This window comes from Amborella trichopoda, chromosome 11, assembly GCF_054954075.1.
Source record: "Amborella trichopoda isolate Santa Cruz 75 chromosome 11, AtrichopodaSantaCruz75HAP2 v2.0, whole genome shotgun sequence".
NCBI lineage: Eukaryota > Viridiplantae > Streptophyta > Magnoliopsida > Amborellales > Amborellaceae > Amborella > Amborella trichopoda.
In genome coordinates, this window is record NC_142346.1 from 44141088 (window position 1) to 44164792 (window position 23705).

The 23705-nt window shown below is 36.7% G+C and overlaps 1 protein-coding gene across 12 annotated transcripts; it reads left to right on the forward strand.

Moving 5' to 3' along the window:
• Positions 1–1319: 1319 nt before the first annotated feature.
• On the forward strand, positions 1320–23133 carry LOC18448354 (ENTH/VHS/GAT family protein). 12 transcript variants are annotated; one of them, XM_011630272.3, is made up of 10 exons: positions 1320–1831; positions 5661–5842; positions 7064–7142; positions 10001–10099; positions 10362–10475; positions 12965–13122; positions 13656–13731; positions 14296–14384; positions 20987–21145; positions 22495–23133. In XM_011630272.3, exons 2-10 carry the CDS (start codon positions 5694–5696, stop codon positions 22964–22966), a joined length of 1395 nt encoding a protein of 464 aa, XP_011628574.1. In that variant the 5' UTR covers positions 1320–1831; positions 5661–5693; the 3' UTR covers positions 22967–23133. The 12 variants fall into 12 exon arrangements, with proteins under 12 accessions (XP_011628574.1, XP_088706830.1, XP_020531727.1 ...); XM_088850704.1 differs by having other exon boundaries at positions 14299–14384; XM_020676068.2 differs by having other exon boundaries at positions 5718–5842; positions 14299–14384.
• The last annotated feature ends 572 nt before the right edge of the window (positions 23134–23705 follow it).

Here is a 23705-nt window from a genome sequence, read left to right on the forward strand (position 1 = left end):
TCTTGTAATAAAGTTTTCGACCGTCAATTTTCAAGATTTTCAAGTGTTTATAGATCTATTTGATCTACACTATTTTTGAAGCTTTAAATTTTATGAATAGAGATGAAAATATATTTTAAGGCTATCACAAATGTTTCAAGTATTGAAACCACATTTCTTGACACTATTTGAAGGTGTACTTTATTTTGATTGCTTAGAGCCTCAGCTCTATACAAACCGCATCTGTTAAATATCACCGTACAATATTTAAAAGAAAATAGGTTTTGAGTTCTTGAACACCCAGATCTTAAACCCCAAGAATAAGACTGTTCCCATTCAATCTTGGAACGTTATAATTCTTGATACACTTAAAACTTTTACCACATCTATTTCCTAGAAGCGGAGGATATAATCCTTGAGCAGAAATATGATTCGTGCCCAAATAGTCATGATACGGCTCAGATGATCATTTTGATCCATCACCATGGATAACAATCAAAATTTTCAACGTCTTAATGAGAATGGATGCCCGTAGTACTACCTCCACACCCCGGTGCATTCTCAAAATGCATTCTCAAAATTCACACCATTTGTGTATGATATTTACTTCCTCTACTTCTTTACGCATTACGTCATTGTGTATAATTGATATATGAGTAAAAACAATAGAAAATTACATACATATTTATTATAGTTTCCGTTATTACGGTTCTGCTGAATAGTTTTCATTATTACCATCATGTATGTTTTTTTATGTCAAAACGGAAATTTTAAAAAAATACGAGTTTGAACCTCTAAATTTTTCTCTCAATCTTTTTGAAGTCATGGTTATCCGATAAAATAAAGGGAAATAGCTAGTTTGAACCCTTCAATTTAGGAGAAATCTCAGAGATTATGAACTTACACAAAAAAAATGATAAGTGAAGGGGAGAGAGAGTTTTAAAAAAAAACCATTTTTATCATATAATGGAGAGAGAGGTAATGAAAAAAAAATTATCTGTTCTTGAACAATCGAGGTTATTCAAAAACAGAAATTGGGCCGTTTACGGGGGTTAAACAACGGAAAATATTTTGAATTCGGTTGTTCAACAATCGAAAAAAGGTAAAATCGTATTTTAAAATTTCCGTTTTCACATGAAAAAAAAAAACACAATGGTAATAACCGAAACTATTAAACTAATATATATATATATTTTTCCCATAAAAAATAAATAAGATTTTAAAAAATAGGGCATCATTATGTAGAGCACTTGTGTATGATATTTACTTCTACTTCTTTACCCACCACATCATTGCGTGTGCGGAATGTTTTTACTCAAAGACCATAGGGTGGAAAGTCCAAACGGGTCGGGTTCAATAAGACCTGTTCAACCCGTTTCCCTGGCGCCGCAATATTTATAAGGATATTATCGTCCACGACACGTGTCGTATTATTGGAATGACACGTGTCTGAAACAAGCAACGAGAGGCAACCGGCGCGTGTATCTCTTAACCGGAGTACGCAAATTCGGCTCTGGATTACGCTGCCACTCACGCTTTCCCTGTCAATTCATTTCTCTCTCTTTAAAATCTCTCTGTAACTACTGCAGTCTCTTTAAGTTCTACATGCTCCCTCTAACTACTTCACACTCTCTTCCCTCTCTAAAATTCCATTCTCTTCTCTCTCTAAACTTCCACTCTCTCAGCACCAAAACCAGAATAAATAAATCCAGAGAATGAACAAAAATTAAGAAAACCACAAAAGGAAAAAGCAGAGAAACCCTAGCACTTTGAGAAAGGTCCACTTTACTTGCCGAAAGTTCCCTTGATGAAGGAGCTTTCACTGTCTCTTCTCGCTTTATTCCTCTTCAAGGTGAGCTCTGCGCTTTCTCCTTTACTGGCGGATTTGATGTGTTTTGCTGGTTTTTTTCCCTCTGGTTCTTTAGTTTTTGCTGGTTGATTCTGAGATTTCGGGAGTTTCATGTGAGTTATGATTTGCTTTAAGAAAATTCCAGCTAAATGGGATACGTTCTGATTTAATTTGTGATGTCTTTGTTGAATTTTCCATGATCTGGTGTTTTATGGGAGCTGTATTCTTTTCCTTTCAGTGCATGCAGTTTACGATGAAGTACTAGTTGGCTTTGCTCATCTGTGCATTTTGGGTGTGCTCATCTGTGCATTTTGGGTGTTTTTTTTTTGGTTTACCTTTTCTTTTGGTCTGATCTGAGTTGATAGTAGTTTGTTCTCTTTTTGTTTTCACGCTCAAATGATTCAATCGATAAGCTTGAGGGAGATGATTTTTGGGTCCTTAGCACATCTAGAGGTGGTTTCTTTGAGATGATTTGTGTTCAATTTTTTGAGATCCACATGAATAAGTACGTTTGCTTACCAGTAGGACTCGTATCTATGTTTGTTTTATGTAATTTATGGTATTTTAATTCATATCCATGCACAATATGCATTTGTAAGCCTTCATGATCCGTTGTTCTGAATAATGCAGTTGCTTCTGGAAAGGTTTGTTTATAGTAAATTCAACAGAATTTTCATTTAGAATATATAGGTAAGGATTGAGGCATACATGCTCTTTTTGGGTGTCTAGATCATAAATTTGAAAATTTTGATATTGTCAAAAAAATTGGATTTTGTTGGTCGTTGTACTTTATTACTCTGGATTCCCTTGTCTGGTAATCAAATCTAATCTGGAGAATATTTACTTTGCTTTCACTCCGATTGCAGCAAGTAATTATCGTAAAAATGGCAACTGCTTTCTTCTGATGAATAACAGAAGAGCAATTGTTTCATGTGGGCTGGACCGCATTTCTACAATATGCGGTCTAGAGGTATAAAGCATCCATCTTAAAGATGGATGCAAATAGGTGGTCCATCTAAAAACAATTGGAACTATGTGTTCAACTTTTCTTAATATAATTATTATTTCTAGTTTTCAATTTTTTTTTTTTCATATTCATGATCTCCATGTTAAAGATTATATATTCTCTAAAAATTAGGATCAAATTATATTTAAAAATATATTTATTGCCAAGGCCGCATTTCTACTTGCGCGAGCTTGGCTGCATGCTAACCACGTCCATAACAGAAATTTATATGTATTATTGAGAATCCAAACTAAATAAATTTTTTTAATTACAACTAATCACTTGACGACACCACAATAAAACCGTCAACTTCATTATAATAGTAATTATCGTTTTGCAAAACTTACTATTGTTTCCTTGAATTATTTGAATTTTACTATTTTTTAAATAAGAATGAGATATTGCGGTTGTTGATTCTTAACTGCAGGATATATCAAGATTGCATCATACAGAAGTGGTCTATTTTTGCTAGATAGCGATTACTTCAAAAGCTTTTGGGTTTTTCTTAAGCACCAATTTATGGTTTTACTATCTTACATTTAATTAAAATTATATTGATTTGGCTTCTAGATTATTCACAGCTTTCCATGTCTTGCCATTGCAATTGGCAGTGTATCATCCTTTGTTTGGCTCATGTCATATATACATGATTAAATTTATGTTCTTGCACACCCTCTTTCTGCCTCATCCGTTGGAAGGACCAATTATTATGGCTCTTCAAAATGATATTGTCATGTCTTGTTTAATCTCTTCATAGTCTTGTTTCCATTCAAAGAAACTATCGACATTTGAACTATTTGTTGGATCTACAAAACCTAAAATGCTGTTAATAACTCCTACATATTTGTAGTGTCATCGTCCTAACTTAAAGGGGCACTAGCCCAACCTGCATAAGATTACTTTAAGCCAGTTCTGCTGACTCACTTGCATTAAGATGTTAATGCAACTTAACTTGCTATTATTTCACTTATCTCCAGGCCTTCATTACCTGTTTCATAGATTGCGATTTGTTGAAAGTGCATGATTCTTGTTTACTTGTAGCTTTCCCATGGAGCCCATCTAATCTAGAAGTGTATGCTACCATGACTGAGATTTATTTTCTTTAGCAAAGAAATTTCATTAACTAAAAGCATGCACAAATAGGTGAAGTACATATAGCGGTACGTCAAGAAGAAAAAACCATTCTTCTTCTCACCATTGGCCAAGCACAACTGCCTCCGTTTGCCCTCGCTCATTACATGCACTGAAAGTAAATCTTGTCAAATGTCAAACACCTCCACAAGAATATTGCGTATTTAATAACATTGAGCCAATGTCCTTCAACAATTATAGAAAGACCCATAACTAATATATATAACCTTACCTAATTATAGAAAAGACCCATAACTAATTATAGAAAGACCCATAACTAATAAGCGATGTCTTTGCTTCCGCCAACAGCCGAAAGGAACGTGAGTTCCTTTCCTCACCATCTCAAAATAAACCACCTTCAGAATTGTTTTGCTGAATGAAATGCAACCATAATAAACTTTTAGTACCCTAGGAACTCGGTTCATGATAATATTGTTCGCACACCCTCTCATCATACTATGGCATTCTCGAACCCCCCATTTTGGAGAATTTTTCAGCCATAATAAGCTATTAACCATATGAGGCCATGCGATGGAATTTGTTAACCACCAAACCACACCCTATATAATCGTGGTAGTTGCATGATTGCATCCAATGGCATGAATACATAAACACTTGAAAGTTTGTGAATTAGCCGGTTACTCATATCTTATGGGTGGCTGACTGTGGTGCATGCACCTTGGTTAAAAAAAGGGGTAGAACGTTGGGAACTGGGTCTCCTGACTTGGTGGTTGGTTAGGGTGGTGACTCCACAATGTAGTGTCAAGGTTCCAATACCACTGCTTATCTGCCCCAAGAAACGTATGAAGAGAAGAAATAAATCAAGAAGGGATTGAACATGTCCTCCTTTGCACTGCTGACAGGAATGCCCTTGCCTCTGAGATAACTTTTCAGTCTCTCTTTGCTTCCTTCGTTGTTGTTGTTTTGACGTTTGTTTTGTTGTATATGTTGTGTGATTAATGATGTCAGTTTCCTGTGAAAGAAAAAAGAAATCTGTAATGTAAAGGGGTATGAATTCAACGGAGTATGTAATTATGAATAGCAATCTGAAGTTGCTATAAGGGGTATGATCAAGCCCATCATTTTGCAACTTCAATTTTTTTTTTGTTTTGTGACTAAATGGTTCAAGTTCCTGTAGAAAGCATTTTGTTCTTCCAAGTCTTTATAGCTAATAACCTTCATAAAAAAGTATTTTACAATGGAATATCACGTTATTCAGCACTGTAGATGTTTTTAATTTTCCCTTTATACATGGTTTTAGTCTTCTTTCTTTTTTGAATTATGCATGGTTTTCTTCTTATGAGTTAAGGTGACAAAGTTTTATATGAGTTAAATAGGTCGGAATTTAATTAGGTTTTTGTATCGTTAATATTTATTTATCTTACTAGAATGAAGTTATATATCTACTATTCTGAGTTTGAGCTATTCAAGGTAGACAAGATACCGGTGGGAGTTAAATCTTCGGAATCTTCAATGACCTAAAATTTTAAATTCTTTATGACATGCTTTTCATTTATTTGTCAATATTTTATTTGTTTATTCCTCAGTCTAGTGAATATTCATCTCCTTTCTTCTTGAGAAGCATGCGCATTATATTATGTTTTTCTCGAATATGTGATGAGAAGAGCTTGTGGTGGTTGCTGCAGCAAATAAAGGGCCGATGAAATCATTATATTTGTTTTCTTGTTGATATAGAGAGTACACATCAATACATTTCTGTAACAACTCATGGTTTTCACTTTGCGGCCCAAGAGATCTTTGGGTGATTTGGGGAATATGGCAGCTGAGCTTGTCAATCTAGCTACAAATGAGGCATTGAAGGAACCTGATTGGGCCAAAAACATTGAAATCTGTGAGATAGTCAGTCGCAATGAAGGGTATATTTTTCCTTTTATAGATATCAATGATTAGTTTTCAATCAATGATCAGATGTGAGTACACACATCTGTGTGTATACATGTGCGTGTGTGTGATTAGTTTTGAATTTTCATTGTCATATATCTATAACCTTAATAATCCAAAGGCATGTATCTCATAGATAAAAGTATCTATTTTGTTGTGTTTTAGTGTTATGATGCATATTGTAGATACGGTGGTTCCCTTAGCCATTACTTGTATTAATGTATGCAGATATATTGAATCTGCGATTGCAAACTTCCTTCCCTTTCCCAGATTTTCATGGTGACAAAGCATCCTGTATCTAGGATTTTAGTTTTAGAAGTGTCGATTGTCATCTAAAATCTGTACTTTTGCCACAGTTATTTTATCTCATGCAACACTCTTTCATTAAAAAAACACTAGGGTTTCTTAATAAAAGAAAGGAGGGAAACTAAGGGAAAGGGGCTGGGGCTGGGGCTGGGGCTGGGGTCTGTGTGGTAGCACCCCCATACCTCAGCTGCACCTTGTGGCTTCCATTCTTATTGACACCTTCAAAAATCACTAACCATTTTCAAAAACAGGTAGGGGCCTGTATTCCCCACTGAATTACCCCAAAAAAGAAGAAGAAGAGGGAAACCTGAGTTACCTTTTCTCCCTTGCATTCTTTCACTCCCTATTCTCTATCCATTGTGTTCTGTTCTCTTTGACATCTATCTCTTTTTGTTGGGCACCAGCTCTCTTTTCTCATTGCTTCTCTCCTTTTTTTTTCCCATTCTTTTTTTGAGTCACTCTTGTTTATACCTTCCGTCTTTTTTTCTTTATCCTCTTGCCCTATGGAGGTTCTCCCCTTGCTTCTTGGTATGGAAAATTTCAGATTAATTTGAAATTATGCTGCCCATTATGCATTTCCTGATCACATTGTAATTCAACTGTTGAGATCGTCTTGAATTTTTTCATGTCTTGAGTCAAACTACACTTTTGAAGTATATTTTTTTTTGGAAATTACTTGATGAGGACATGTTTGTCAGTAAGCTGGTGTTACTTTTGAGGGTTTGTTTGTCATAGGATATACATTATGTGCTATGGATATAATGAACTGCTACAACTGTTCCCCAAATTTCATTATCATGGAATCCTTGTCCAGTTATACTTTTCTTGTTGATAGTCTCCTGATTTATGCCACTATATTGATTGATAATTTGTTGTTCCTTGATAAGCAGGGAAGTTAAAGTTGTCATCAAATCCATAAAAAAGCGGTTGGGAAGTAAGAATCCAAATACCCAGCTACTTTCCATTATGGTGAGTAGTTGAGTACCATTGTGCTTACTACATATGTTTCAGTCTTCACTATCCCAAAGTTGTGGGAAATGCAAACCGATTTTTGATTTCGATAACAAAAGAAATTGGATCTTAACATTTTGAAATAGTTCTTGGATTCTTTGATTTACCTTTCTGATGCTGATGCTTGTATGTTCATTGCATCTTTTGATACCTTTTCTGCTCATCCTGAACCATGAAATTTTTCATTTAATAGTTTTGCCTTTTTCTCAACTGTCAATGCTTCATCTTGTGCACATAAGTGTTTGTTATTGTGGAAACTGGATACCTTTGTAATTTCATACGACCGTACAAACTTGCACTGGTTTTTTCTCGGCTAGTTGATGATGTCCAGACAATTAGCTTAGAAATTTATCAAATTAGAGAATCATTTAATCATCGCTAGAGTCCAGATGCTGATGTCAGTGCCCTTAGTTTCTTTAACATGAACTTGCTAGGCTTTCCTGAATATTCTCTCACTCATGGATGTTCTCTTTCCTCATAAGAGTTAACTTCGAGTGCTTTCCTCACAGTCCCTCTAGGCTTTCTGGTGGCACACAGTCGAAATTATCCAATAAGGAAAACGTGTGTTTAAAAACTCGCAGATTCTATCTTGGACTTGGGGGTCTGAGTGAGAAACTTCGGGAACCGACCGAGTCTCCCCGATTCCCTAGGTTGTTTGACATTGTTTTTGACTCATCTGAGACCAACTCAATGGCTCAGGCCTGGTTCCAGCCTCTGCCCACTTCCAGGACCGAGTCTGAGTTTTAAAACACCGAGATGATCTGACAAGGATTAAGTTCAAGTGGAGATCTTGCTTAATGGGGACGGGAGATTGGAGGGGTCTGAAGATATTTGTAGCAGGAAGGTTTTGAATATGTCATGCATTAATGCTGGTAGAGCATGTGGCATTTGGGACCTCTAGTATCCTGCATAATAGATGGGCAATCTATATAGGCAGAAATGAAAATCGAAGTGGAGGAATAGCTGGTTAAGTATCCAGGACATACATTGGAAGTTATTCATTTTGCCCGGTATTAGTTGTTCCTCAAAGCATTGATTCCAGATTTTGGATGGGTCTGCAATCGGAGATAGGGTTGCTTGAATGTTGAATACATTGACGTCCTAATACGGTAGCTAATGAGTAGCTTGAAAGTAGCAGGAGATTTCTCCAATTACCAACTCAAATAGTGACATTTGTACACAAAAGAGAGATATAGTGGACAACATACTTATGTGAACTTTTATTGAATATTACTTACATGTTTTTCATTCTTCTCTATACACTATTCTCTATGTGAGATCATTTGCAGATAACTGTGCCATTTTTGAAGATGCACCTCCACAGATCCTTCTGCAATCGATCAAAAATCAAGATTAGTGTTTCTAACTCATGAGATATGGATTGTATAGGGCGGATGGAGGGCTCATGAGCTATGAATTGTATAGAGAGGGAGGAGAGGCAAGGTGAAATAGCGGGGGCTGTACTGTTGGTTATTTCCATTTACTTGTTTCTTAAGGAATATTTAACATATATTTTGTAGTCAGTAATTTTCTTTGCAATGGTTCCAAGCTTCTCACTTCCATTTGCTAAAGTAACATAAAAGTACATAGATGACTCAACTTAGGGCATTTGTGACTCTATTAATCATTTGTTTTGTTTATTGTTTGCCCCTATTGATCATTTTACCCTGAGCCATGTCCTTTCTCGATATTAAAAACTGAAATTTGGCATAATAGTTCTCAAAGCTCCAATTCTGACCATGACAAATGACTGAACTGTTACAATACTCTCACTGCTTGGTCTCTCTTTCTCTCTCTCTCACACACACATACACACACACACTCGCTCTCACACACACATACGACACATGCATACACACACATATACATGCATTTAGTTACATTTTTTGAGGTGAGAATGTTGAGTTTGATTCCTTGTGGTATTTTCTATTTCAGAAGTTCCCTTGGTTGCCCTCCAATTTTGAATAGGCTTCTAATCTCACCGATAGGGCTGATGAATATTTTAGTAGTACATATTTTAAGCCTCATTGTGTTCGGGATGTGAATGCTTGGATCTGTACATCAAATGCTTGGTAGAGCAACAATTGTATAGTCCACGAGCAAAAGCAAATGGTTTTACCAGTCTCTTGACTTGACTGTGCACTTGTTCAAGATGAATATGTATAAGAAGTCAGCTTCTCCATGAGTTCTTGTAATGTTGGATTTCCCCCTCCCCCTTCTAATGAGAGATTATAAGTTTCTTTACTAGTTCTCTGATTTGCGTTCTGTTTTCTGTTCTTTGATACTGAGAATAGAAGACTATGTATCAAAGAATAGAAGACTACATTCATCTTACTCTTTATACAATTCATTCGGCTGTTTGAGTTTTTTGTTTCTCCTTACTGATTCACTGCAATGTTCTTGTGGTATCCATCTCCCTAAGTAGTCTTATTTAATTAACTTAGATATGATAGTGATTTTGGACCTTATTTTGCTACTGTTAAAAATTTATTTGTTTATGTGTGATTCTTTTCTAGATTTATATATTGCTGCTTTGCTTTTCCATGTGGTTTGTTGAATTATTGTTATCCGATTTCTGCAGTAATAAGTTAACCATGATGAAATATCCCATTCATGCTTTGTTCTTTCTTAATAGAGGGTTGCAGTACCAGTAATTCCAATTTCCTTGCTCATCATCTTTCCTGAGACACTGATTTCTTTTTTCTTGCTTTTGTCTTTCCTGAAACACTTAAGATACAAGAGTCAGATGAACTTGTGAACAACACCAGCCGCACAGGTTTCTAACCCATTATCTGAATCTTATATCTCTGCTGCAGTTATTGGAAGTGTTGATGAATAATTGTGGGGAACATGTACACCGGCAGGTTATTGATACAGGGCTTCTACCTATGATGGTTAAGATAGTGAAGAAAAAGGTCAAGCCTGGTTACTTGTAAATTGCAACCTCTATCTGATGGCTTATTCTTCCTGTTGGCGTGTATTGTGTTTCTGTGTGATCTTTATTTGTTTATCTATTTATTGAGATTTCTTTTTGCCTCCTCTTCTGACTTTCTAACTTGATTGTATATTGTGTTGCTAGCTTTTCTCAAAAAATAGAAAATATTGTGTTACTAGCCGGTATTTCTATTGCTAGCAAAATTTCAAGTCTTTGACTATTTTTTTTTATTTGTAATGCAGTCTGATCTTCCTGTAAGAGAAAAGATATTTCTTCTTTTGGATGCCACACAAACTGCTCTTGGTGGACCAACTGGAAAGTTCCCTCAATATTATGCTGCATATTATGATCTGGTGGTAGGTATAATATGTTCAGATACTTCATCCAATTTTTTCCCCAAATGTTCCTAAACTTGTTAACTATAGTTTTTACTGTCTCAAAGCTCTATGTATGCCCTTAAGTGAAACACTAATTCCATACTTGAGACAATATCTACATATCTTTCAAGAATATGCCATTAAGTGCACTATTTGATCTTCATTCATATGTGTTTAAAAATTATGATTTTTGACCTCATTCAACCCCTTAGGAAATGCACTACACAGAACAATGGCAGAAACACAAAAAGCACTTCAGTTCCCCTTTATGTAGATGCATGTAATATTGTCTAAATTACATATGCTTACAAACTGAAAATTCTGTCTTGAAATAAGGAGTTAAAAATAAGGGAGATATATCAAAATACCTATGAAAGATATACTATTTATCATTTTACACGCATTTTGTTCTTCTTTAATTTCAAAATACTCATGAAAACACACTTGTTCATGAGCTGGAACAGTGGTAAATGTGTAAAATGATAAATAGTGCAACTCTCATGGGGATTTTGATAATTTTCCCTCATAAATAATGAGGTTAACTACCTAATTGTCATGAAATATATCTACATGAGCATCTTGAAAATCGAGATATCATTCCCAGCCGTGAGACTTTTCACGCTGAATGTGGAAGCCATATGGCAGCCCTCTGCTTCATGTCTTTGCTTAGCAACTGGGTTTGTCTTTAAATATTCAAATCAATAGACTGACTTGATTGAATGCGTGGTGGCCTTTGTTAAAGTACCTATCCTGGGAACATCCAGTGCATCCATCATATAGAATATTCCAATATCTGTACTGTAGAGTGAAAGAAGTATGCCTTCTATTCAAATCAAACTATTGCCTTGTGTTTGGAAACCTAAGGCCCATATTGAGAAACTCAAAGCCTAAGAATAATCATAAACAGAAAATTGGATTGGTATTTCCAAAACTAACTAATGGTTGGGAAGTCTATTGGAAAATGGCATTATAACCAGATAAAATGAATGGCAACATGAATGGGGATTCATATGGATAGGAGGTTTGGTGTACAGCTTGCTTCATATAATGTGAGATAAACTTGTCTCCTTTAATGTACTAAAGCATAATAACTTAAACGTTCCAACCAGCAAATAAAAGAGAATATATGTTCCTGGCATTGCTTTGGTGTATTTACGTTTTGAGACTTCTGGAAACTATCTTTGTTTGCAATTGTAGAAGAAACCTACTTATCGTTTGTGATCTTCAACCAAATGTACTGATCTCCTGAGTATGAGAAGTTAATATTTTTAATAAGTTCGTCTCAAGCATAAGTCTTCGAGATTCTTCTCAGCTAATGAAGTGATGGAAAATTTTTTTGAAGACTGGGTGGAAAGTGTTATGCCAATAATGATCTAGGAAACCAATTCAAGGGTATGTGGATCACCAATTCAGCAAAAGCATTTCCATTTGACTAAGGAGTTGTTTTGAGCTTTTATATGAATGAAAAAGAAAAGCAGAACTGTGGTTATCATGTCCTCCACCTTCCCCTTCCCCTTCCGTTCCCTCTCCTCCCAGCTGGACATCATTGTTCACTCTTACTTTCCTCGTACTCCAACTTGCATCCTCTATCTTGGCAGAACTGTATGAAAATTGCCATCAGAGATTTATTTGCATACACTGAGATTCATCTTGCAGCTTTTCATGCACTCACATCTTCCTGGTAAATATCAATTGGTTGGTCTCTTTGGAAGAAACACTTCTTCATGCTGCCGGTAATGGCAGTTAACATAACCTGGTATTTCAATGTGTCCTCCACTAGCATTTGTAAGCAGCAGTACTCGATAAAATGAAAAGAAGGACTCTATTAAGTGGAAAATGTGTTTTCTATTTTATGTGCTCTGTTGTCTGAAGGTGGTTTGGAAATTGAATCATCTTGCCTGATCCCTCCATTCTCCCAAGTCTGAACATTAGACTTCTCTCTAGTTGATGTAATTAATACTTCGTCTAGAAGGCATAATGCTCTCTTTACTGGGAGGCTATCCTTCAAGTGAAGGTTTTCTCTATGCATTTATTTTGCATGAACATGTGTTCTAGAGGCGCAAGGCTTCTGTTTAAGGCTACATTTTACTTCTGTGTTGCTACATTTTTGTGTATAAGTATGCGGCTGTGGGATGCATGTTTTTACAGGGGATTGAATCTTGTGTTACGTTCAGAGAGTGCATCTCACTTTTGTTATATAATACAAAACCATATCCATCAAACCAAGCCCTTTCAATAAGTGTTGGCGCATTTGCCTTGTGCTTGTGCTTGTCCTTGTGCTTGTGCTTGTGCTTGTGGATTTGTTACTAGTAGTTGTCAAGCTTATAATGTAACTATGGATTTTCTTGGTTGGAAGTTGTTAATAGACTGCTTTTCATTAAGTCGACCAGATTAATGCTAATTGCATACTAATTATTCAGACATTCCATCCATCCATCATTAAATTAACCAGTCATAATCTTTGGCAGTCTGCACGTGTCCAATTTCAACAACGCCCTAAGCATGCTGCTCCAAATGTAGACACCATAAAGGCTCAGCCAAATGATTCGCATGCCAAGGCATCAGCTGCTCCAGATTCCAATGGCATTGTTCATCAAACAAACAGTCATAGCGTCTCAGAGTCAAGGTATTCACTGTTGGCTATTATATACATATATGTATGTATGGTATTCATATCATTCCCATTTTATTTGTTTGATGTATTTAGTCTCTTACTCAATCTAAGAAAATAAAAAGTAAAAGATGTAGAGATTTGTCGTCTAGATTAATAAAACTTGAAAAGTATCTGGAGCAATGAATTTTAATGCCATCAATTATGTTCCAATTTTCAGAAACTCATTGGTAAGATGACACATTTGTCAGATTTAGGAAGTCGTTACATATATCAATGTGTTCAGAGAATTTTTTAGTGACTTTCGTAGTATGGAATTTAGTATGGTGTACGGAAATTATATATCTAAGTTCTAACCATTTACAGTATGTTTGAAGTACTTATCTCGCTCTCTCTCTCTCTCTCTCTCTCTCTCATTATGTCAATGGTCTTGAACATTTCATCAATTTCAAACAAAACGCAAAGTATCTAATTCTTCTTTTTCCTTTTGGTATGTAGTTGACAATTACAATCATCTGCATTTGTTTACCTTTATCTTCCCATTGCAGTATCCTTCAGAAGGCTAGAGGTGTCTTGGATATTCTCAGAGAAGTATTGGACAGCATAAATTCTCAAAAGCCAGAGGTATGATTGGTTCCTCAAATTGGGTTTCTTTGATACTGCTCCTGTAATATGAAGATTCTCCAAAGGCACATTGCTGTCATATAATGGCTAATTGAAAGTTTGGTCTCTGTGTTCATTGCTGACTGGGCTTCAGTTATAATCTCAGAGACTCCCAAATTTAACCAGCCAAATGGTTTGTTAAAGTGAAATTTAGGAAATGTTCGACTCTGAGTATCTTTCCAATTTTATAGGATGTCTTCAAAGAGACTGAGTATTGGACTGAATTTCTTGCAAAAAAGAATAAAAAACAGTTCATTTATTATGATGTTAAATTTTACGAAAGATTCATGGGCAACTTAAATTTGGTTTGAATTTCAGTTAAAACTTGAAATCAAGTTATGATTGGCCTGATTGGTATACTAAGAACATAACTTTGTATGTTGTTAGTCATAATAAGATAGGCACCTTTTGGTTGGATCCCTATAACTGTAGTCATATTTCCTCAGTATATACACTTGTCATGGACCATACATAGAGGGTATCATATTTATCAGGCTTTGCTTACAAAATGGGGTTTTGATTTAGCAGGGTGCAACAGATGAGTTCACATTAGATCTTGTCGAACAATGTGCATTTCACAAGCAGCAAGTCATGCATCTTGTCCTGAAGTCACGGTAAGTTCTTTGGGATGAATTCTCGTGATAGCGATGGGTTTATTTAATGAATGGTTTGAGGCTTGGTTCATCCTAATCCAACTTTAGGGCTGTATGCTTTTGTAGAATCTGAAATATTCTTTTAGAAACTGATATGCACCAATTCATGATAAATGAAATTAGGTAAAAACAAATGCAAGAAAACTTAATAGTTTAAAATCATTTGTCGTAGAAAACTTGCATTGAAAAGCAAGCAATATTTTTTCTCTTATTTGTCTCAGATTTTTCATGCCTTTTGTTGCTCTATGTTAGCCATAAAAAGAAAAAGATATTTGTCCATATAGTTTTCCCTATCAAAGGTTTTGTTGAGAATTTTAATTTGAATTGTGAATATGAAATTTTCATTTTGTATGAGAGGGGAGCAAACATACCATCCTTTCAACTCTTATTTTCCTAGCAATGCAATTGTCACGTGGTCAACTTCACATTGACGTAAACCGGAGACAAAGACTCTCTATGTCCTCTTATGGGTTATGTCCTACATTTCTGTGGCCCATATACTCGTAGAGGGTTGGTTTCTTGTCATGTAAGTTGATGAGATGCATTCTCCAACACCAACTCCTAACACTTTTTTGAGTGGTGATGGACTACTTTTGGCATTATTCTGCATTGTATGTTACATTTATCATGTGTGGATACTTCCAGAATGGATCAAGTTATTGATAGACTGCCAGTCCTTTTGTCTGCTGATATGCAACTACTGTAATGTCAACGTGGCTCATCCAACAGCAATCCCGCAGAACGCCCTCTTTAAGTATACTCATGGAGTTCTCAAGCTGCTTCACTTCCACTATAGTTACACTCTTCTTAGGAATAACGGTCAAATAGGATACAAAATCCTCTTGTCTCTCACTATCTATACTCCATATGAATATAGATCTATTTTATTGGATGAGTGACAACGTTTGGGATGTCTGTGTGTGTTGAAGGTGATATAGAGTCTAGGTTCCTGACTACACTTGAACAATGTACTTGAAAATTTCTCATAAAATACTAGCGCATGCGAGTGCCTACAACTTTTGCTTACTGTTACAAGCCCAAAACGAACTCTATAAAGACTCATATCAATGAGAAATAGGAAATTAACACTCTTATGGACTCCAAAAGTCATAAAAACAAACACATGGAGAAACAAACTGCACCATTTACTCACATACACAAGGATTACACATACTCTGTTCACATCAACATAAGCTTACTCAAAACATTACATACTCACTTCTCCATGACACAAAACATTTATCAACTCAAAATCACAGCAAACTAAGTTCAAGGAACCAGTAGGAAGCCAATTGTTGAACCCCTTGTGCCCATGTCACAAGAGCTTTTAGGGACTTAATTTTGTTCCCCAACGTTGATGGTAAGGATGGCTTGAAGTCACAAGGGCTGATCCCACTTAGTTGATGGGAAGCTGATGCACACTTTATTACCACTTAATAAGCTTCAAAATGTGAGAGATAGACTAACATTTAATGACAAAAACTGTAGGCAAAAGCAAGGTATATACAGCTTACATTAGTTGGGAGTATATAGCCATGGTATAGTGAATGTGGGTTTAGTTTCTCAAAGAGAATAGTCTAGGACTCTAGGATGATACTCTGACAATTTAGTACTCAAATGAACAAATGAACATAAAATGTTTGCTGTTATGCATCAAAAGGTACTCCAAAATTCTCAGAGAAATCAGGTGGTACAAACCTTTGGAAAATTGGTGTTTAAATAGCATGAATCTAGCTCAAACTATACATATGAGGTAGTATGGGTGTGTAGTTTCAAAAGATACTCAATACTGATGAAGGATGAAGCATGGATTCATGAAGAGGTGACTGTATTCACATATTTACAGCAAGAAAATGGATGGAAAAGATGACAACTATGAAGGTTACCTCATTGACTAGACACCATGGATGGCGAGTTGAACTTCATATGGCCATGTGAGCTACCTTGCTCAAAATGAAGAAAGAAGAACTCTCAAGAGTGGGGTTTGGAGTTTTTTTCTCTCTTTCTGTCTCTTACAATGAGTTAACGTGTTTAGAAATGAAGCCAAGAGGGGATATTTATAGGCAAGTGGTAACGTGGCTTAAGTGGTATGATCTTAGCCCTTGATACTCATCATCTATGACACATGAGAGGGCAATGATCCTAGCTATACATCCATCTGGCCATCAAGATGAAGGGATATGATTTCACACTATTATCATCCCATTAAACCGTAGATTTTACCAATTTGCCTCATTGTTTATAAGTCTTCAATAAAACTCGTAAGCCATTTTAACATAACAAAATTGTCCATCTCATATTTTAGAAAATCAACGACCAAAGTGAGAGGGGTGTGCCCCTTGTTGAGGTTTTGTGGCCATTAAAGGTTGTGAGAGGATGTAAAGTGATATTTATAGTGGATTGTGCACTTTAGTGGGAGTGTGTGTGCTGACTAACAAAGAGTTCGACAGTTTGTGACCTTGGTTATGTCTTAAATCCCTTACCCTAAGCATGTGACACTACTGAGAAGGATTTACAGTGGATCATCTCTTGTTGAGGTTGAAGAGATGTACATGGATGCTTGTAGGCCAAGAGAACTGTGTGGTCTTTTGTGTGTAGTTATAGGCCTGTGAGAGCGAGGGCCAAAGTCTCAAGAAACTTCCGCACGGCTTGTATGCCCAATAGAGGGATACATGTACTTGTGCGTAGAATAGAGGGATACATGTACTTGTGCGTAGAGAAAGTCCTCCTTGCACTATAGTGACAGGTGTTAGACTTGCTTTTAAGAGAGGGGAACTGAAATCCATGTTCTATGTTTTAGCCAACTTTGATAAGTTAATCATGAGCCCCTGCATCTGCATAAGACTGTGGGTCATGGGGCTTTGTTGGGTTGGTTTGAGAAGACAATTGTGGATTGTGGTCATAGGGTCGGGAGGAGTGCCCTTATAATCACTTATTTTGACCCATATGTACTGGTCCATTCCTTGATATTCTATTTTTGGTATTAGAAATATTTCTATGAATTCTAATTTTTTTTTCAGATGTTTTAAAATTTTTTTCTGCTGTAAAATATTTGAAAATGGTATTTATGTAATTAAGTAAATAAGGAAGGGCAAATGAGGGGACCTTGGATCCAGCCTCCACAAGTGTGCCACTCCTTATGGGTGGGACATGTGGCCTTTGGGGCCTAGTTGTGACCCATAGGGGTGGCACGCCCCACTTCTTTAATTATTTGGACGTTATTTAATTAAAAGTTTTGAGTTAGATAATGTTTTAAAATGAAAGATTTGTTTCTTGTTATTGTGGGCGGTAGCGTTGACCAAATAAATGGTATCTTTTTGACTTCCTACAAAATTTTGAAAAAGATAGTAGGAAGTTTTAGATTGGATATAATCCTATTTAAATGAGAAGGTGGACTTGGCTCAAATTATAAGGTTCCTATTAATCCTACCAAAATCATGATGGCTGATTTGTGAGATGGATGACTCATATTTGTTCTATCTCACTCTTTAGATTTTAAAATTCATATTGGTTAAGCTTTGTCATTGGATAAACATACCTAGAGAAGGAATTCTAATCCAAATTGGAGAAGAAATTCTTTCTATTTAGACACAATTGAACCCCTCTCTCTCCACACAGACCTCTCTCTTCTCCACGCCCCAAACAATGTTTCTCTCTCTCTCTCTCTCTTATTTTGATCACAATACCCTCTCTTCTTTCCTAGCTGTGATGTTACTCATAAAAATTAGAAAAGGGGTAGCACGTTGAAACCCCAGTTAGGGTTTTTGGTGTATTTGGAAGAAAAGAGAGGTACACCCAGACTAGAGAGAAATAAAGTACTCAAGTCTAGCCCTAATCTGCTCTTAATTTCTTAAAGGGTTCCTACAAACCCTAAATAGGTAAAGCCCTCGATGAATAGGTATTTGCCTATTAAAGCTTCCCATCTTTAAAATTCTAGCAAGATCAAAAGGATAAAAGTGTGCCATTAGTCAGGAAATTTGGTGTGGGGTATATCAAGTCTTATGGAAGTAACCCTAGGCATGATCAAGTGAGTCCTCCCAACCGTTTTTATTTATTTATCATTCATATTTGCATACTTTCTGTGATTTTCCAAGAACATATATTGTACTTAAATTCATAGTGGAAGGCTGGATATTGTTATTGGGTAGTGTTTATTTGCTTTGGCATTAAAATGAAAGGTCCTAGGTTGTATTTAGGGTTTTATTTTTTATTTACAGCATTGTATTGTGACCCATGTAAGTGGAATCCAGCTATATTAATGAAAGAAAAAGAAATTTTTTCAAATTTATCACTTGAGTTCCACATAGCCACACCTTTCACCCCTCATGGTAATTTGTAAATCTGATTTTGTTTAATTCTCAAAAATGAAAAAATCCACATTGCTCATCCAATCATTTTGTGCCATTCCATGAAAATCACATGAGTTCAATCAATGATATGATGCCACTTAAGAAGGTAGGAAAATCAAGGTTTCCTTTAAAGGAAAATCAAGGTTTCCATTAAAAACTTAGGGTTTAAATCAAATTACCAAGGACTACCCTTAACCTTAGGCACATGGAATCAATGCCACACATGTGGCAATTAAGCATGTGACTAATACTATTCACTGGAGTTAAAACATTATTTTATTTCAAACTTTATAGAGCACATAAAACAATGTCCCAAATGGCAGAAGAGGAAATCCACAAGGGTTCCACTTCATGATTATGTCATCACCCTAGGGCTGATGTGCAGGGCCACATGTCACCCTCAGCCACTTGGGTGGCACGTGTGGGCCCTACTAGTTTGTCCTCCTTTGGAATTTACTCGAACAATTTCAAAATCCTCATTTTCTTCAAAAAATTCACAAAATTTTCAAAAATTCTCCAAATCATTCTTCATTGAAATTACTATTGTGGAATCAAAATAAAATTGGACAATGGGAAAATGAGATTTCATGGTCAAGATCTAGGCATTGGAGTACTCCACTTGACTAGTCCTAGAACGATGGTCCATTCTTTTGGAATGACCCAACAAGCTTATGCTTTGCAGTCTCTGGCAAGGATGCATAATATGGATTTATCAAAGTCACCCGATCAACTTTCCAACACTTTCACTTATAAGTAGATTACATATGCACCCTTAGGGATATGAAATACTCATATACAAGAGTCCTCTCAAGGCACATGTGTACTAGCTCTTCCTAGTTTGTTCATAACACATCAGTAGATTGGCTTCCTGTGCGATTGTGAGTGCACATGCCATAGAGTTGTCTAGTGTCAAGGTTCCAACTCTTGTCCTTTGAGTCATGACTTTCTTATGCAGGGCTATTACTTTAAATATACTCAGGTTCTAATCTCTTTTTGGTTCTCTTAGATCTGGCCAAATCACAATCCCATGAGGCATATTCTCTTAATGTACCCCTGACTGGAGGTGACCCTCACACCTCAAAATATGGCTTCTCTCTCTCATCGGTACAAATTCATTGCCTCGTGCACTTTGGGTATATGATTCTAGGTTCTATTGCGTCAAGCATATTGAATCATGTTCTCTCACTCACTTTCATTGAATGATAGAATCTCGGATTTAAGGCCTTGAAAGGCGATAACTCCAACATATGTGTGTGTGTGTGTGTGTGTGTGAGAGAGAGAGAGAGAGAGAGAGAGAGAGATAATGTCCTAATAGTTTCTCTAAGAGAAGAGAGAGAGAGAGAGAGAGAGAGAGAGAGAGATAATGTCCTAATAGTTTCTCTATCTCTTTCTCATAAGGATTTTTGAAGATGCATCTTCGGCAGGGATGAGGATATGATGAAATTTTATTCCCAGGGTATGATATGATCTATATTTTTATATCCTTGCCATTGTTTAAGGATAAAATCTCTACTATATGTAGAAAGAAGCTTCCGGATGATGGGAAGCCTTGGCTCAATGACTTTGATGTGGCCAATTATGTGTCTCTGCCATAGACTGTGGAGCATAGATCCGTTAGGTTAGCTCGAGACACAGGTAGAACATCGTTCGGTAAGGACCACCAGGCACTCAGGCCTTACGAGGCTAGGCATTCCAAGGAATTACTATGTTTCAATTCCTCACCACAATTCAGTAGTAAGAAGATTAAGGCTTTGGGAAGTCATGTATCATTAATGCTTCCAATGTTTTTGCAATGACACGAGCCACCATGATCATCAAAAGAGCCTGTTCCCAACTAATTGGGGTCAACTACATGAATCCTAGTCCACCATTCTGCTCTATTAAGGGTCATACTTTCAGTGCGGCCATAAGTCCATATCTTTTCTACTATTTTCAGTCATGTCCTTTTGGGCCTACACCTTGTCCATTTGAGCCTTCCACTACGTACTTTATGTAATTCTACTCTTGTATACAGAAATATTGTTGAGTCATCATAATAATCTTCTTTCCCTTAGAGTTGATTTCTTTCATTTATGTGTCAATATGTTTAGAAATGATAACTGGTTAGACTCTCCCTCTCTCTCTCTCTTTCTCTTTCTCTCACACACACACACAAACACATACACACACAACATAGTAATTGTATTCAATATGTGGTCCTTCTGTATTTACTAGGGACGAGAAGCTAGTTTCACAAGCAATCGAGTTGAATGACGAGTTGCAGAAAGTGCTTGCTAGGCATGATGCGCTCCTATCAATTCCCTCAGCCTCTGGTGCTGCTTACGACCATGAAGAAGCAGAAGAAGATGATGACTCACACCACCTGTTTCGAAGGTATGTTCTTGTTCTTCCAGATTTTTCTAAAAGTGAATATATTTCATCAATAAGAAAACTGAATCACATGGATGATTCATGTTCACAAAGATTGGACCTTATTCTACTCTGTCATTTAGTATCTTTACAAAATTGTGATTTCAAAAAAATATTCAGAACGCTTATCATTCGCAATTGATCAGCAACATCGTTTGTCTTCCTGTTCAAGAGGGGAAAAAGACATTCAGGTCCCTGAATAACTTAAAAATTTCTCCAAGGATGTTCGTTAACCTCTGTGGGTAGTCAAATTTCCTACTAGCCGATGAGATTAAATTGGGAGAATTTCTCAATCTGTATATTTCTCCATTCTAGATGCCGGTTTCTTGGTTAAAACTGTAGCACCCGTGCTTTCAGCTTCCTTTGCATCGAACCTTGGAAGTTATCTAGAGTAAAAAACATTAGTATTTCTCTGAAATGGTCCAAGACATTCCTCCTATGCAAGCTAGCCCTGGATTTCCTTTTGAACTCCAATCAAAATTCAATGTCAGGTTTCCTTTCTTCGATGGCGTCCATTACCTGAACATCTTTTTCCTTTACATGGCCTGTGCTACAATCTTTATTGGCATTTATCCCAAGTCCAGTACTGATTGGCGAGAATTCTTGTCTTTAGACCATGAGAAGATCAAAGCTCTAGCCTTATCTTTACAAGGAAATTTGGAATTAATGTTAACAACTGTTTCTCTGTCCAAGTAACGATGGTACTGCAAAAATACTTGGCCTCCAGAGTCCAACTGTGGGCAATGGAAGATATATCCAGTGCTTGAATAGGCCCTGTATTCATCCCAGGTTCAACCGCTCAAAACCAAATAAATTCAGCATGCGGTTCCAACTTTTGGTGGTGATTTCACATTGAATGGAAAGATGGTTTGCCATTTGTTCATCTTTCTTGCACATGACACCAAATGGACATTGGTTGCTTCTTGCTCATCAAATGATCCACATCCACTGTTAGCTAATCACTTAGACACTGGAGTCTTTTGAGGTGTTGGTATTGTTCAAACGCTCAAACATATTATATGTCCAGTGACATACTTCTCGATTGTTCTCTGTTTAAAGTATATTTCTCAAAGAATTTATAGATGTAATTTTTTGACTTTTGTAGCAATTGCTTGAAATCGTTTTCACCCTTCATCTGTTACCTTTTTTCAATACTTTCCCACCATGAGAGAGAGAGAGTATTTGTGTAACATGCAATTAATTCTTGGGTACCTACTTCCAATTGCCTGATAAGGCCATTTGACTTATATTTCTTCAAATTTTGCCATAGTTCCAGACAAAATGATAACTAAATTCTGCCTCATACTTTGCAGAATGCGTAAAGGGAAAGCCTGCATGGGTCCCACAATTGAAGACGGTTCAGGAAGCTCGTCTAGCTCCCTGGACTCCATTTCTAGTAGCCGCCATCTCAACAGCATGCCCCTAAATCTAGAGAAGTCCCCAATAAATGTTGAGAAGAAGCCATCAAGTTCTGAAAAATCACCGCTAAATGGAGTTGAGAAAAAGCCAATGTGCTCTGAAAAACCACTAAATGGAGCTGAAAAAAGGCCAATAAGTTTGGAAAAAGCACCATTAAATATGGATGAGCCGTATATCAACACAGGGCCTCCTCGCCTTATTGCGGTTTCGATCCCACCCCCTCCTGCTAAGCATATGGAGAGGGAAAAGTTTTTCAAGGAGAGAAGGGCTGGTGGCTCTTCTGATCACGAGATGTTCAGCAGCCTTTCGCTGCACTCTCGGAGTGGCAGCAGCTCGCGTAGTGAGAGTCAAGATTCTGGAGGGTGAGGTTTTCATTTGGTGGTGGCTTTCCAGTCTTGTAATGTGTGTGAGCTTCAAATTGTGTTTTTTTCACATATTTCTTTGCTGTTTATGTTGGATTGGCTTATTGAGATAAACTTTTGTGTAATATCCCTTTGGTGTAATATCTGGTAACTTTTCTTAACCACACAAAAGAGGAGCAAGAAGGCAAGAGTGGGCATTTTCAGTTGTATACATAGGCTAAAGACTGTAGATTCCTCTCCAGGCTGAGATTTGAGGAAATGGCGGAGCGTTTTATCATCTTAAGATGTGTTTGTGTAGGCTAAAGACTGTAGATTCCTCTCCAGGCTGATATTTGAGTAAATGGCGGAGCGTTTTAGCATCTTAAGATGTGTTTGTGTCCACCTCCAGGTCTATTATGTGTTTGTGTCCACCTCCAGGTCTATTATGAGTAACATTAAACCTCCAGGTCTATTATGTGTTTGTGTCCACCTCCAAGTCTATTATGAGTAACATTAAACGCTGCCGTGCAACTCTCTTGGGTGGACTGAAAGCTAGCTTCCAAACGGAAGAAGAATTTGAGAGAAGTGGAGTATTGTATATTGTGCAGAGTAACCTCTTTTCAGTTAAGAGTTGAACCTTTTTGGCTTCTCCTTATTATGAAAGTACGGGCTGAAGCAAACCAAAAGCAAGACTTTTTGGCGGAATGAATGCTCAAAAGTGAAAGCAAAACAAGATCTACTGCATTGAGGTCAAGTGGAATTAG

What these genes read in the sequence shown, in the direction of transcription:
- LOC18448354 (XM_020676067.2), top strand. Translation starts at nt 1,787, where the DNA reads ATGAAGGAGCTTTCACTGTCTCTTCTCGCTTTATTCCTCTTCAAG. An exon ending in CCCAGCTACTTTCCATTATG is followed by an intron (nt 7,143 to 10,000) that starts GTGAGTAGTTGA and finishes TCTCTGCTGCAG; the next exon opens with TTATTGGAAGTGTTGATGAA. An exon ending in CTGCATATTATGATCTGGTG is followed by an intron (nt 10,476 to 12,964) that starts GTAGGTATAATA and finishes AATCTTTGGCAG; the next exon opens with TCTGCACGTGTCCAATTTCA.